This window comes from Rhinolophus ferrumequinum, chromosome 4 (genome assembly GCF_004115265.2).
Source record: "Rhinolophus ferrumequinum isolate MPI-CBG mRhiFer1 chromosome 4, mRhiFer1_v1.p, whole genome shotgun sequence".
NCBI classification, from domain to species: Eukaryota; Metazoa; Chordata; class Mammalia; order Chiroptera; family Rhinolophidae; genus Rhinolophus; species Rhinolophus ferrumequinum.
Window position 1 is genome coordinate 67,489,644 of NC_046287.1, and position 15,085 is coordinate 67,504,728.

Below are 15,085 nucleotides of genomic sequence, written 5' to 3' on the forward strand. Positions count from 1 at the left end.
CTGGGTATTTATTGGGTCCTTTGAGTAGGACAGCTCACATTCTTCAGTTGTGGGAATTTTTCTTAAATTATATCACTGAGTTTGTCACATCCCCTGTTAGATTTTTGGACTTTCTGAATTGGTCCTGTAATTTTCTTCCCCCCCCCCCCCACTGCTTTCCATTTTCTTGTTCTACTTCCTAGGAAATTTTCTTATCTATAACAATTCTATGGAGTTTTTCATCTCAGCTGCCCTGTCTTTAATTTCCAGGAGTTCTTGTTTTGTTCTCTGAGTGTTCCTTTTAAAAACGACTGTTTTATGTATGCAATGTTTTATATTTCTGAGGATCATAGCTTTAAAAAAATTTGTTTAAAGTTCTCTTCTTCTGTACAGTCTCTCTTTCCTCCAAATTGCTTTTGTGGTTTTGCTTTGTATTGGTTGCTGTATTCCATGTTAGGGGTTTCCTCATATTTTTAGTAATTCTTGGCTCTCTGCCCATGATTACTGGTGGGAACCAAAAAGCTGATTGGAAGCTTATCAATGTGTGGTTGGTGCTTTTGGATTTTGAACTTTACTGTGGGGCGACCTGGTGACTGTAAGATTACTTAGGTGGTTCTTTTTGGGGAAAACTCCTGATGTTGTTATATGTATCTCTTATTGGTTAGATTACAGCAGGAATAGACTTCCAGTCTCTCACTCAGAGGGCAAAGGAATGGTTGCTAGCGTTTTGTGAGCCATGTGGGAAAGTGGTCTATGCTTTTATCATTCAGAGTGCATACAGTTACTTGGGCACTCTGTTATGTTTTTGTACCTTTCTGCTGTGCCAACTATGCCCCAGTGCAGAGCCCTTCAGTTTTTGCCATTCTTAGAGAATACGTCTTCAGACATTTTCCTGGTGGAGAAGGGGCAAGTTGCAGCAGTGTAGAGTTGGGAGAGGGTCTGGAGATTGTAGCTTCTCAAGTAGCTTTCACCTTGTAGTGCTTATTACAGGCACCTCCAAGTCAAGAGCTGCCATTTCTTGTTCCTTTTAGGGATTCTGTTACGTATGTCAAGTTGGTTCTCAGGTTTCCAAACCCAGTTGGTCTGGCTTTTAGCTTAGTCACCTACCACTAGTCCATCTGCTTTCACCTTCCAAAATTCTGTTGCCATCTCCTTTTCTGTTTTCCTTGACATTGTTCATTCATATCAACAAAACAATCCATTTATTGTAGTTTTAGTAGAATTTGGGAAGCAGCAAATTCTGTTAATTGTGGCAGGTTGAATGTAGGGAATTAGATGCTAACAAAACGGTAGAAAGTGATGCCTGCTACATGCAGCAGTGAAAAATGGATTGCTCACATCAAGCCTATTGACATCCACGAAGCTGATTAAGCGGTACTGGAACACTGTCACGAAAACCCAGAGCCCCTATGACTGCTTTTTGGCCAAGGGACACAGTACACAGTCTGAGGTTAAGGTCTGTTCTCTAGACCTGGCTTGAGTCCCTCTTTGGGAACTGAAGTTGCAAGAGATTTTGGGATTCTTTTAGCTTTGCAAGAAGGCATACCAGTTTGAGTGTGAAATGGATGTTGAGTGAACCAGTTCACAGCCATCTTTCATCATAATCCAAGTGTGATAAGTAGGAAAACTATTAATTTTCCAGTAATACTTTAAAATTCACTTATGTATATGAATGCTAGACATAATTTTCTTGTTTGACTTCTTATTCTGAAACCTCTTTGTCAATGTGATTTTGAAATTATAAAATAGTTTAAATATTTTTAATTTGTATAATTGTGAAATATTTTAAATGTTTAAATGCATACACAGTGAGCACCCATACACTCACCACACAGTTTTATTGAATGTTCACATTTTACCATATTTGCAGCAAATCTTCCCCGTACCCAAAAGTAATAAAACAAGGATGGAGAACTAAATAAATAGTCTCTTCTCTCCTCAGAGATACTCATCTGAATTTGGGGTTGAATCATTCTGTGCATGTTTGCATACTCTCATTATATACACATATCGACATTAACAATATGTAGTAATGTTTTGCTGGCTTTCAAGGTTTATGTAAAGCTATCATAAACATTTGGCATCTTGGATTTTACTTAAAATGTTTTTAATATTTCTAGACTGATACATAAATTGTAGATCACTCATTTTAACTGGTTTAGAATATTCTGCTGTATGAATAAACCAAAATTTTATTAATCCATTCACCTATTGACAGACATTTGGGTCATTAAATGTGCTTGATGTATGTTGATGTATATTTTTTGCCATTTTAGTTAACCATTAATGTGGTCGTACAAGAGTATGTTTCAGGTTAATGAACTTTTTGTTCTGATTTTGCAAAACTTATGTAGAACTTGTGATATAGAAGCAGTTTGTGGAGCATCAGGACTGAAATGAAGGAAGGCCTTAAAGGTGTGACAACCTGAATTTTCTGTAGTTAGGATGGCTTTGGGAGATTGTTTCATCTTTTTCTTAGTCATCCTCAAAAAGTGAGAAAGACCCTTACTTTTGAAAGTATTTCGTATGGCAAGAGTTTTATTAGGATGACTTTATATGTTTGACAAGATATTTACTATCTGTTCATCTGTGTCTTTACTATTTCAGACAGAATATTGTTGCGGGATGTAAAAGCTCTTACCCTCCATTATGACCGCTATACTACCTCCCGTAGGCTGGATCCGATCCCACAGTTGAAATGTGTTGGAGGCACAGCTGGATGTGATTCTTATACCCCAAAAGTCATACAGTGTGAGAACAAAGGCTGGGATGGCTATGATGTACAGGTAATATTCATTATGTTGATCGGAGTTTAAATGGGATTTTTATTCAGTAAAGTGTTTATTGTGGCATTATTCAGTATTTTGGGGTAGCACCTATAGAAAATCTCAGGTTAACCTAAAACATATAAATATAAATCATTCATTCATTCTTTGACAGAAACTTCTTCCAAAAGAAATGAACTGATTTTAAGGCCTGGAAACATTCATTGTAATTTTCTGTACCAGAACTTTCTTCTAAGACATTAGTAAATTTTCAATACTTTTCATATACTTGGGATGGGGTGGGGGGTAGGATTTCTTCTGGTTGTTAGTTTTCTGTCATTCCTTAAAGAGTACCAACTTATCCTTAAGAAATATATTAAAGTTATGATAAGGAATTGTAGATTGTAAACAGTGGGAATGTATGTCTTCCTATTGTGCTTCAAACAGCTGATTTTAAAATTATTTTAGAACTGAGGGTTGTTACTTCTGAACAAAAGCATTTCAGTCGTCTTTATTGTTTTGACTCTGGCATTTTGTACTTAGGGTGGACCATCTTCTTGAAGTTCCGAAATTTATTCTTTAGAAATGGAATAGATTTTATTAAGTGAATTCAGTTTAAATCAATACTAATATATTCTACTTTGTATTCTGCCTGCTTTTAAAAAGGTTTTAAGATGACTGGTCATTTGGCAAGAAACTTGTGTTGCTGATTTCCCCTTCCTACCTTTATGCATGATATGTACAGTTCACAGAGAGAGTTCAGATTTACTAGGTGATACTTAATTCACACCATTTTTTTCTATTATTGCTAACTGAATCAAGAATCTTCAGACGTCCCACTCTCATTTTACTTTTAAATTACTTTTACAGTCTTGATGGGAAAAAAGATACTAATGGTGAGGTGACGTCATTCATTAAACATATATGAAACTGTATATAAAAACGAAAGAGATGGAGTCATAACCCAAGAAACTCTCTGCCTGGTAGAGGAGATAAGACAGGCACTCAAATTACATGTTGGTACCAACAAAGTGGAGGGAATTGGGAAAGACTTAAAGAAGAAAGTATGTGCGGTGTTAGGAAGGAAGCATAAGATTTTTAGAGGTGAAGAGAGAGAGAAGAGAATACCATTAGCTTAGCAAAGAAGTTTAGAGGATATCATACGTTGACTTAGTAGCAGGAGAGCCTCTTCCAATTCTAAGAGTTTAAATAATAATTAGAAGCCACTTTTAGTACATATTATTAAGAAATTGACAACATGAAATACTAATAGAGATTTAGTTTGTTTTATTTACCTACATCAGCAAACTTACAAATCTTCCTCTAAATAAAATGATTTAAAAAATAAAATGGTGTAGCAACAACAACAACAAAATATAAAAATTGTATATTATCCAAATTAAAATCTTGGGCTTCAAAGGATATACCATTAAGAAAGTAAAAAGACAACCTATATGATGGGAAAAAGCTTTTGCAAGTCATATATCTGATAGGGGACTTGTATCTAGAATATAGAAAGAATTATTACAGTCGAATAAGAAGACAAATAACCAAATTTTAAAATGGGCAAAACATCTGACTAGACATTTCTCCAAAGAATATATTCAAATGACCAACAAATACATGAAAAAATGATTAGCAGCATTAGCCATCAGGGAAATCCAAGTCAAAACCATAATAAGATACCACTTAACACCCAATAGGACGGTTGTAATAAAAAAGACAGATAAACAAATGTTGGTGAGGATGTGAAGAAACTTATGCGTTGCAGTTAGGAATATAAAATGGTATAGCTGATTTGGAAAACTGGCAGTTCCTCAAAAGGTTAGTTACCATATACCCCAACCATTCCACTCCTAGGAATATACTTGAGAATTGAAAACGTGTCCACACAAAAATTTGTACATAAATTTTTGTAGCAGCATTCTTCATAGTAGCTAAGTAGTAGATAACCCAAATATCCATCATTGATGAATTAATAAACAAAACATGATATATCTATACAATGGGATATTATTTAGCCATAGAAAGGAATGAAGTACTGACATGCTACGATATGTGTGAACCTTGAAAACATTATGCTAAGTGAAAGAAACCAGTCACTTAGAACTGCATATTGTATGATTCCTTTTACATGAAATGTCTATAATAAGGAAAGATTGGTGGTTGCCTAGAACTGGGAGACTTGGGGGGAAATCAGGTGTGACTGCTGATGGATATGAGATACAGGCAATGAAAATACTCTAAGGTTGGTTGTGATGAGGGTGGCACAACTCTGAGTATATTAAAAACCATTGAAATGGGTGACTGTATGGTATGTAGACTATATCTTATTAAAGCTGTTATAAAAATAGTGTATCTGAAGTTTGAGAGAAGAGGTAATTTGTCTTCCTCTTAGAGATAAACTCGCAGAAAGGCGATAGAACCAGTCACAGAGCCAATCAACTCTATTTTAGCTTGTGTCTCTTTAAATTTTGTTAAAGAAGCATATTAGCTATTCAGCTCAAACTACAGTTACAGAATTTAAATTAAACCTGGGCTTTTTTTTGTTTTTAAAAGGTAGAAATGTTTGAGGCTAGCATGGATTCTTTCTGCATTTTTTGAAAACCTTTAAAAAGAAAACTTAAGAGAATTACTAGCAGGATTGTACTCTGAAAAGTTAGTCCATGGTTTTTAAAAATTTGCATAGAAAGCTTTTCTCAGAAGGTTATATACTATCTGTAATGTTATATGAAGCTATCATATCATATATGATGCTGATATTTGAGCCTTAAGATTTAAAAACCTCTATTTTTGAGGAAAGCATCTTGAACAATAGTGGCAAAAAGTTGACATTTAGAAAATTTGCTTAAAATTTATAAATTAGGGAATACTTAATTTGTACAAAATAATTCCTTACATCTATACGTAAAGAATAAGGAATAGTAACAAAATGAGCACTCATGTGCCCACCACCGAGCTTACGTAGACCTTCAACATCATCAATATCTTCAAGGCCCCGAACTTGCCCTTCTCCCAACACAGGAATACTCATTGTCCTGAATCTTGTTTTATCATTTCTTTGCTTCATTTTGCTGTTTTCTGACAGCTAGATAGTACAAATGATATGTATTAAGTGAGAAAAAAAAATATTTTTGTTCTAATAACCTATTTCTACTTTTCTTCACAGTGGGAATGTAAGACCGATTTAGATATTGCATACAAATTTGGAAAAACTGTGGTGAGCTGTGAAGGCTATGAATCCTCTGAAGACCAGTATGTACTAAGAGGTTCCTGTGGCTTGGAGTATAACTTAGATTACACGGAACTTGGCCTGAAGAAAGTGAGAGAGTCTGGAAAAAATTCTTTCTCTGATTATTATAATAAGTTGTACTCCCCAGTTTCCAGTGGCATCAGTGGATTGATTACCATCGTGGTGCTACTTGCTGTTGCCTTTGGAGTGTATAAGTTATTCCTTAGCGATGGTCAAGATTCTCCTCCACCATATTCTGAGTATCCTCCAAATTTCCATCATCATCAGAGATTCACCAACTCAGCAGGACCCCCTCCCTCAGGCTTTAAGCCAGAGTTCACAGGTATGTTTGCCTGGCCAATGGCCATCATCGGGTAGATGTGAGGTATGAATCCTGTGTGGTTTCTGAAATAGAAAATGGTTGCATTGGGAAACCAGAGCAGATTTGTCTTACTCATTTTATTTTTTACTTTCAATTGTTTTTTTTTTACTAATTCTGTTCTTTTTTTCTCTGAGGTATTTGTGATTACTATTTCTAGGATGCATGATTAGGTTGTAAATCATTTTAATCAGAAAAACTTGATCAGATTTGGTAATAAGCATTTACCTTGAACTCTGTCTCACACCATACACAACATTTATTAAGTATGATAGATCTCAACATAAAAGGTAAAACAATTAAGTTTCTAGATAAAAATGTAGGAAAATATTTGTCATGACCTTGGGATAGGCAAAAATTTCGTAGAACACAAAAAGTACCAGCCATGAAAGAACATTCGGTCATCAAAAGAAAACATTAAGAGAGTGAAAAAGCAAGCTACATACTTTGGAGAAAATATTTATAAGACATCTATACGATAAAGAACTTGTATCTAGATATAAAGAACTCCCACAAATCTGAGAAAGACAGACAACCCAATTTTAAAAATGGACAGAGGACTTGAACAGCCATTTTACCGTAAAAGAACATGTCACGATGCCTGATAAAAATATGAAAAGGTGCTCCACCTCATTAGTCTTCAGGAAAATGCAGATTAAAACCTCACTGAATTCATTATTAACTACCATATAACCACTGTAATGGCTAACATTAAAAACACAGTACTAAGTAATGGCAAGGGTATAGTCAACTGGAACTTGCTGGTAGGAGGTAAAATGGTAAAACACTTTGGAAAACTAAATGCCTACTAAACACATGCCTGCCCTATGACCTAGCAGTTTCATTCTTTGATACATATCTAAGAGAAATGCGAGTATGTGTATGAAAAAACATGCACAGGAATGTTCGTAGCAGTTTTATTCACAGTAACCAAAAACTGGAAATAGGGTATCCATAAGCATTAAAATGACACAAATTGTGATTTCCTTTCACAGAATGTAATACCACACATCAGTTTAAAAAACCTAAAATATGGTATATACAATAGTGAGGTTGTCTCTCATAGACATAATGGTGTACCAGACACAAAAGAGTACCTATTGTATGGTTCTATTTATAAAGAGTTCAAGCATGGATAAAACTAAAGTGTGGTGAGAGAGGTTAGAATAAAGCTTATCTCTGATGTGGATGGCTGTCTATTGGGAATTGTCATGAGGGAGCCTTCTGGGGTACTAGAAATGATTTATTGATGTGGGTAGTGCATGCGTGGGTACATACATACAAATTTATTATGCTGTACATGTAAGATTAGCACACTTTCCTTTATGTACATTATACATCAATTTTAAAGATACTTCCTCTGAGCAGAAGATGCTTTTTTGGTCCCTTTAAGATCTGACTTCCCAACTAATTAATATCTAGTAGCTGCCTCTAATGGATTCCTCCATTAGACACTCAAATATAGCTGTCACCTGGAGTTTGTAGAGATGTTCACAACGCAGAAAGGAAGTAACTGACAAGTGGGGGTCATCTTCTAGTAGGTGATCTTAACCAGAGCAAATGTGAGCAATAGGAAGGTCCCGCCAATCCTAAAATACATTCTTCTTTTTTATGTCTGTGGGAAAGGCGCTTCTTAGTTATAAACCAATATTTTACAAATAACACTTTTTGAATGCAACTAATTTGTAAGTTGAGATCTGAGTATTACTAATAAGTACGATAAGACAGATAAAATAATTGAAGCATCATATTATGTTTGGTTTTGTATGCTATATTTTGTTTAAATGATGATACATAATCATTTTTATTTCTAGGACCACATGGTGCAACTTCTGGTTTTGGCAGTGCTTTCACAGGACAACAAGGACATGCAAATTCAGGACCAGGTTTCTGGACTGGCTTGGGAACTGGAGGAATATTAGGATATTTGTTTGGCAGCAATAGGTAGGCTTTGCATTTATCTCACTTGGTTTTTAATTCAACTCGTCTTTAGAGAGTTCTTTGTTTTGCTTATAATTTGATTTGGTTTTGTTACGGAAAATAAATTACAGTGACATTACCCTATTAAATCGGATTCTCTGGGAATGGAGAAGGTACACTGTATATGCTTTGATTGATATTATGTATGTTATTTTCTTTTTATTGTGTTTCTTCCTATGTCATCTTTATAGATAATATGAGATAGGAAAAAGACTGTTTACTTGACATCTGAGAAAATGAGAAGGCAGGAAAGAACACAACCTTTGGAGAATAGTTAGCAGACTGGTTTGGTAGGAGAATGATTGAAGCAAGGCTGGAAAAAGCGTGGAGCCAGATTTTGGAATGTCTTCAGTATTATTGGTAGTTTAAGTTTAGATTTTACTTGAGTGCAAATTCAGAAAGAAAGTACCTTTTATCCCTGTCACTTTCTTCCCCCATGGCAACGACCAGAGATATAAGACAGTATTTATTTCAAGTTAACCCTAATATACCAGAACATTGAAGAAAAAACACTTGGTAAAAAGATTTTTTTCTGATAATTTAGGAATAGGAAGGTCTTTAAAAATTAAAGGCACAAGAACAATGCTTGACACACTTTTATGTCTTTTTAGAGCAGCAACACCCTTTTCAGACTCGTGGTACTACCCATCTCAGCCCTCGTACTCCAGCACGTGGAATAGACGTGCTTACTCACCTTTTAATGGAAGCTCAGATAGCCATTCGGCATGTTCAAGTTCAGAGACAAAATCCAGAACAGCATCAGGTAAGAGCAAAATATAGAAGTTTCTATTACAAAGCAGTAAAGTACAGAAATAGTTTTGGAACTTAAGGAGGATGATTAACTATACATTCATTTAGTGATTGTGGTATTGTGGTTTTATTTGGCATTCCCACTAGAAATATTAATAGCAGAATTCACTGAGATTAAAATATAATTCATATTCATTCTTTCACTTCTAAACATTTTTTAAAAATCAAACAAGGATTTGGTTTAGACTCACTTCTACCACTAACCAAGGTTCTAACTAAAACCTTCTTGGACATTAGTTTTGTATATATGTTTAATTCTGTGATATCTAGAGATCCTTTAAGCTCTAAAATGGATTTTTCTAGTAGAAGTTTGAACTTTCTAAATTCAGTAAAACTCAAAAATATATTGAGTCATACTTGAAGTAATTGTCAAAGTTTAATGTTTCTTGCAGTTGTTAAGAGGACATTTTGCAAAAAGTGAAGATGTAATATTAAAAATATTAACTATTTGGAGTTAAACATCTAGCTAATTAGCAGAGAATAGGAGGTGGTAGGTAGCGAGGCAGTAATGGAATGCTGTGGATTGAGTTTGTCTTCAGCAGGGGGGAGTTATAGAACAATGATTCGTTCTTGAAATTGATAGAATATACTTACATGTGTTTAAAAATGTTTAGAAATGTAAAAGTGAAATTTTTATAGTGCTGGTGTGAATATAAATTGACACGATTACTTTGAAAAACTGGCATTACCTACTAAAATTGAACATAAGCATACCCAGGACCCAGCAGTTTCACTCTCAAATGTATTGTAACAGAAATACATATGCTTGTACACAAAACTATAAATACAAGAATGTTCGTGGCGTCCCTATTCATAATAACCTCCAACTGGAATATCCATCAGCAGTCAAATGGATGAATAAATTGAGTTATATACATACCGTGGAATACTATGCGACAGTGAGAATGAATAAATAGTTATATGCAATCATGTGGATAGGTCTACCGAATGTAAAGAAATCAGACACAAAAGAATATATACAATATGATTACAGCATTCATATTTTATAAATCTACGTGTCTAAAAACAAGCAAAACTAACCTATGGTGTTAGATGTGAAGGTAGTTGTTACTTTTGGGGAGAAAAGATGAAGTAGTGATTGGGAGGATATATAAAAATAGAACTGCATAGGATACAACATGACAAAAGAAAACTCATTTTTAGTGGAAACAAATTGTAAGAAATCATAAGTATCAATCAGAAACATACGGGACTTACATGAAGAAAACATAAAAACGTAACCAAAAAAACCCTAAAGGAAAACCTTAAAAAAATTGAGACTTTTCAGACGGGAACACTGTCCTTTTGTAACCTGTGTGTTAGCATGCCTGTATGTTCGTGACTTTGAAAGTCTGTAGCCTTCCCCCACATTACTTCTATTTACTGCTGGAGTTGGGCGAGGTAGTAGGACATGGCTTAGGCTTCATTGGCCTTCCTACTTTTCGGCTTAGACTTTGTGCGTTGCCTGTACCACATTGACCCGCCATAGAACAACACATCTTTGGTTTTCCGACTAAAAATTGTTCGTTGCAAGCATGTGTGAGTTTCATAGACTTGATGATGATTGGATGATGGGGAGGGCCGATGATTGGTTGTGGGGAGGCGATGCCCTATGTCCACATTGTACCACATTGACCCCACCATAGAACATATCTTTGGTTTTCTGACTAAAAGTTGTTCGTTGCAAGCATGTGTGAGTTTCATAGACTTGATGATGATTGGATGATGGGGAGGGCCGACGATTGGTTGTGGGGAGCCGATGCCCTATGTCCTGCATAGCGCTGTTCCACCGGGGCGCTCAGTCTCTCCTTCCCTCATCTTTCTCTTACTCATTTGCTAAAAAGAACATGTATAACTGTTTAACTTTATGAACAATTCTAGTGCATTTTAAAAAACTAATATAAATTTTACTCTTCTCATTTAGGGTATGGTGGTACCAGAAGACGATAAAGTAAAAAGTTGAAGTCAAACATTGGATGCAAAATTACTGATTTTTCATCACTTTCTCTTAAAAAAAAAAGTGCTACCTGCTAACAGCTGGGGAAAGGAATATTCAAAAGCTCTATAGTGTTTTATCCTATATAGCTTCTTATAGTCTATTATTTGATACTAAGAGTTGATAATACGACAAAATGCTTATGTAGAAAATTGTATATTAGTGTAACATGCAGATATTTAATACAGTGTTTGAAAGTGAAGATTACTGTGGAATGCTGAAAATGTATTGTTTAATTTCTAAAACCTGTGATGCTATGAGAAGCATTAAGAGTGAAGGCTTTCTACCAGTAGACTCTGGGTACAGAAAATTTCAGTCTGGTTTGAGTTAATGAGTCATTACTTCATACAAACAATAATAGTCTATTTGGTATTTAGTATTTGGTGTTTGCTGTTTTTCAAACTTTTAAACCAAGCTTTGGACTACTGATTTACGAACCTGTGGGATTTGATCACTTTTGAGCTCAGGAACTTTGAATTCTTCTGTAGTGGTGGGGAGGAGGGGGTTCTGGTAAGTGTGAATTACTTTTTTTAGGAAACGATAGAAAAAATAAGTACCTAGAATGTGAATGATTGTGTGCTGACAAAAATTTTTGAAATCCCCATACTCATTTCTTAAAAGATAAAGTTCATGTGCTTCAACAAAGGTCTTTTAATATCAAAGGCATGCAGTTCACTGTGGAATCTCAAATTTTGTTGTAGCAGTCTGTTTTGGTCTTACATTAAAATGATGAAAACAAACCAACAAGGGATTGTATTCTTATTCTTTCTAGCTGCTTTGACACAAATTGATGTTACTTTTTTGCCCTATTTCCCAGAGGGAAAATGGTTCATGTAGAAGGTCTGGTTCCCTAAACAATAATTTCCCATGGTAGTCTTGTCTCAGCTACCAGTATTTGGTAAATGTTTTCAAAAAAGTAATTTAGAAATGGTGTGGAAGGAAGCCTCTGCTAAAAAATTGCTTTTTAAAAAGAATAAATCTCTAAGCCTCCCAATCCTCAAAGGTTATACAGTCTGTTTTAGTTAAGCTCTGTAATCTGAGAGTCTCATTTTTACCTTTTAGGAACCATGTGAAAACAAACCCTTATTTAGATTTTAGAATGTAATTTAGGGAGTAGTTTAAAGGGTACTGTGAATGAAACTATCCTTTCTTTATTGGTAAAACTGAGTAGAAATTTTAATTTATGTTACAGAGGAAACAAGTTTTTCCTTAGTAGGTTTGTTGCACAAAATTCTTACCCTATTTCTCCATAGTAGAAAGAGATGGAATAAAGGAAAATCAGCTTATTGCCTTTACACCCATTTGCTTACTGTTTTGGGTTTTAATTTATTTATTTATTTTGCTACAGGAATTGATAATCTTGCATTGAGTATGCAATGGAGAGCAAAGTAAAAAATTTGTTAATTTAAAACTATAGATTGGGCTGATTATATTGATCTGCATTTAAATTTGCTGTTTTTAAAACACTGCTCAGATTTCTATTTTTGAATACATTATTGCAGGTCATTCATATTGTGCGAAAATAGTGAATATAGAGTTGATTAAATTGGTGGCTTTCTGACTGCTCTCAGAAATCCTAGGGGTGTTCTTTGAGGCTCTTTCAGAGGCTACCTGGAGGGAAGGAGGGCAAGGAAACTGAGTATGTAGGGCTGAAGATCTCCTCACCCCCATCCCCGCTAGAGAGTTCCTTGTTTATGTGTTGTATGTGTACACCTGTTATTTATGGAAAAGATTCTGAGGTATCACTTCCAAGATCTAAGACTCAGAGAATAGAGGACAATAGAACTGGGTCCCTTTGGGAAGTTGATGGCCCGCAGCAGGGATTTGTATCTAGGGAATGTGGGGTACTTCAGTTGGGAGCTTGGTGTGCCTGCCTGGTTGGGAGGGCATAAAAGGAGAAAAGAGAGGTGAAAAGGAGCTGAAGACAAGCTTTACAGTTTTAGTCACATGAGGGTTCAGCAGAACTTTTTGGATGTTAGGATGGGATTTCTGATATTTTCAACCAGTTAGGCATGTTTCTATAGTTTCATGCATATTCTGTAAATCTCCTTGGTCTCTTCCATTCTGACCCCCATCCTCTAAGACTAGCTTAAATGTATCTTGCTCTTCCGTAACACATTGTACACACTTTAACTATTGTACTTGCTACACTGCATTGTAATTGTCTTTTAAATTCAGGTCTTTCTTACTACTCTGAGCTCCTTAGGGGAGAGGGTCAGATATTACTTCTTCCTGCCCCTTGCAACTAGGGCATTGTCACGTGACTAACTTATGTCAATCAGGTGCTTCCTCCAGGTCTTGGAGTTAGTGGCACAAAGACCTCAGGGCAATGAAAAGATTATTCCCAGCAATGCTAGAGTAGAGCCTTAGTGGAGGTATTGGTGTGTGTCTGGTGGTAGTTCCCAGGGAGACATTCTCACTGGACAGTTGGCTGTGGTATGTCCTGGCTGGATGGTGTGTGCCTGGATGCGCAGGCCTGAAAACCTGCCTCTTCCTAAGATGGGTTTGCCAGCCTTCCCTTCAGTTCTGTGAGCTGTTGGACACATTAATACCTTTTCTGCCCAATTTAGTAGAGTCGTTTTCTGTTGTTTGTTACTAAGAACCTCGTATGTATGGTGAATCTCCTGAGATTCTTTCATTGTAAGCAACAGATACTGACTAATTATAAAACATTGTGGTTGACTCCGGACATTTGTTCTTTGTTGATTTGGTCTCTAGACCAGTGGTTCTTAAACCTGAAGGAGCATCGGAATCACTGAAGGACTTTTAATGCAGATTGCTTGGCATTACCCCCAGTAGGATTAATGGTCAGTTTTTTATAAAGTGTCAACGTGGCTAGATTATAGTTCCCAGTTATTCAAACACTATTCTGGGTATTCCTGTGAAAGTATTTTGTAGATGTAATTAATGTGTACAATCAGTTGACTTTTAAGCAAAGATTATCCTTGATGACTTGGGTAGGCCTGCTCCAATCAGTTGAAAGTCCTTGGGAGCAGAACTAAGGTTTCCTGGAAGAAGAAATTCTGCCTGTGGATGGCAGCTTTAGCTGCAGAATTAGCACCTGCCCTTCCTAATGGCCTACCCTGTGGATTTTGGGCTTGCTTAGCTAATCCCCGCAATTGAAAGCAGTTCCTTCCAATAAATCCCTCTTTATATATCAGCTACTGATTCTGTTTTCTCTGGTTGAACCCTAACTGATACAGATTTTGGTATCAGAAATGATTCTGGAGAAACAATCGTAAGGATGATATTTTTTGAATTGGTTCTTGGTTTTCTAGAATATGTTCTCTAATCTGATTAAATTGAAAGGCATTCTTGACTCTCCAGTGGTAAGGGGGGTGAAGGTTTTTCATAGACTCAGAAACAGAGGCTTTTACTCACCAAATTTGATCTGGCTACAGCCACTGCTGAGTGCCCAATATTTAACAGCAGAGATCAACAATGAGTTTTCTGGGTATGGTACCATTCCCTGGGGGGCCAGGGAATTGGTCCCTTTGATTACATTGAACTACTTCTGTTACGGTTTGTTGTCATTGGAATATACATTTACTCTAGGTTTGGATTTGCTTTTCCCACTTGAAATGCTTCTTGTAAAATACATGATAAGTGGACGTACAGAATGCCTTATTAAGCATTACAGTATTCTGCATTACATTGTTTCCAAGAAACTCATTTCACAGTGAATGAAATACAGCAATGAACTGTCCCCACATATTTTATACGGGTCTCCATTCTCCCCTGGATCCAGGAGCAGTAAATCTTCATGGTTTTGTTAGCTCTATGATGCCTTCAGGGAGATGTCTTTTCATATTTTGTTCAGTGTTGCTAATTTCCCTATGTGATAGGATTGGTACAAATCATCTAGTCTACAATTACTTGGAAGTGGAATTCCCTTCATTTACATATTTGAAGATAGCTCTTTCTTTTTCCCAAGGTAGACATCC

General features: G+C 35.9%; 1 protein-coding gene across 1 annotated transcript in view; it reads left to right on the forward strand.

Moving 5' to 3' along the window:
• The window catches only part of SARAF (store-operated calcium entry associated regulatory factor), a 15,893-nt gene extending 4,008 nt beyond the window's left edge, over positions 1 to 11,885 (forward strand). The window contains exons 2-6 of the mRNA XM_033104146.1: positions 2,587 to 2,765; positions 5,914 to 6,319; positions 8,170 to 8,299; positions 8,947 to 9,098; positions 11,070 to 11,885. Coding sequence (XP_032960037.1) covers positions 2,587 to 2,765; positions 5,914 to 6,319; positions 8,170 to 8,299; positions 8,947 to 9,098; positions 11,070 to 11,095 — 893 coding nt within the window. The 3' untranslated portion in view covers positions 11,096 to 11,885. The remainder of the gene's footprint in view (positions 1 to 2,586; positions 2,766 to 5,913; positions 6,320 to 8,169; positions 8,300 to 8,946; positions 9,099 to 11,069) is intronic.
• Positions 11,886 to 15,085: the final 3,200 nt, after the last annotated feature.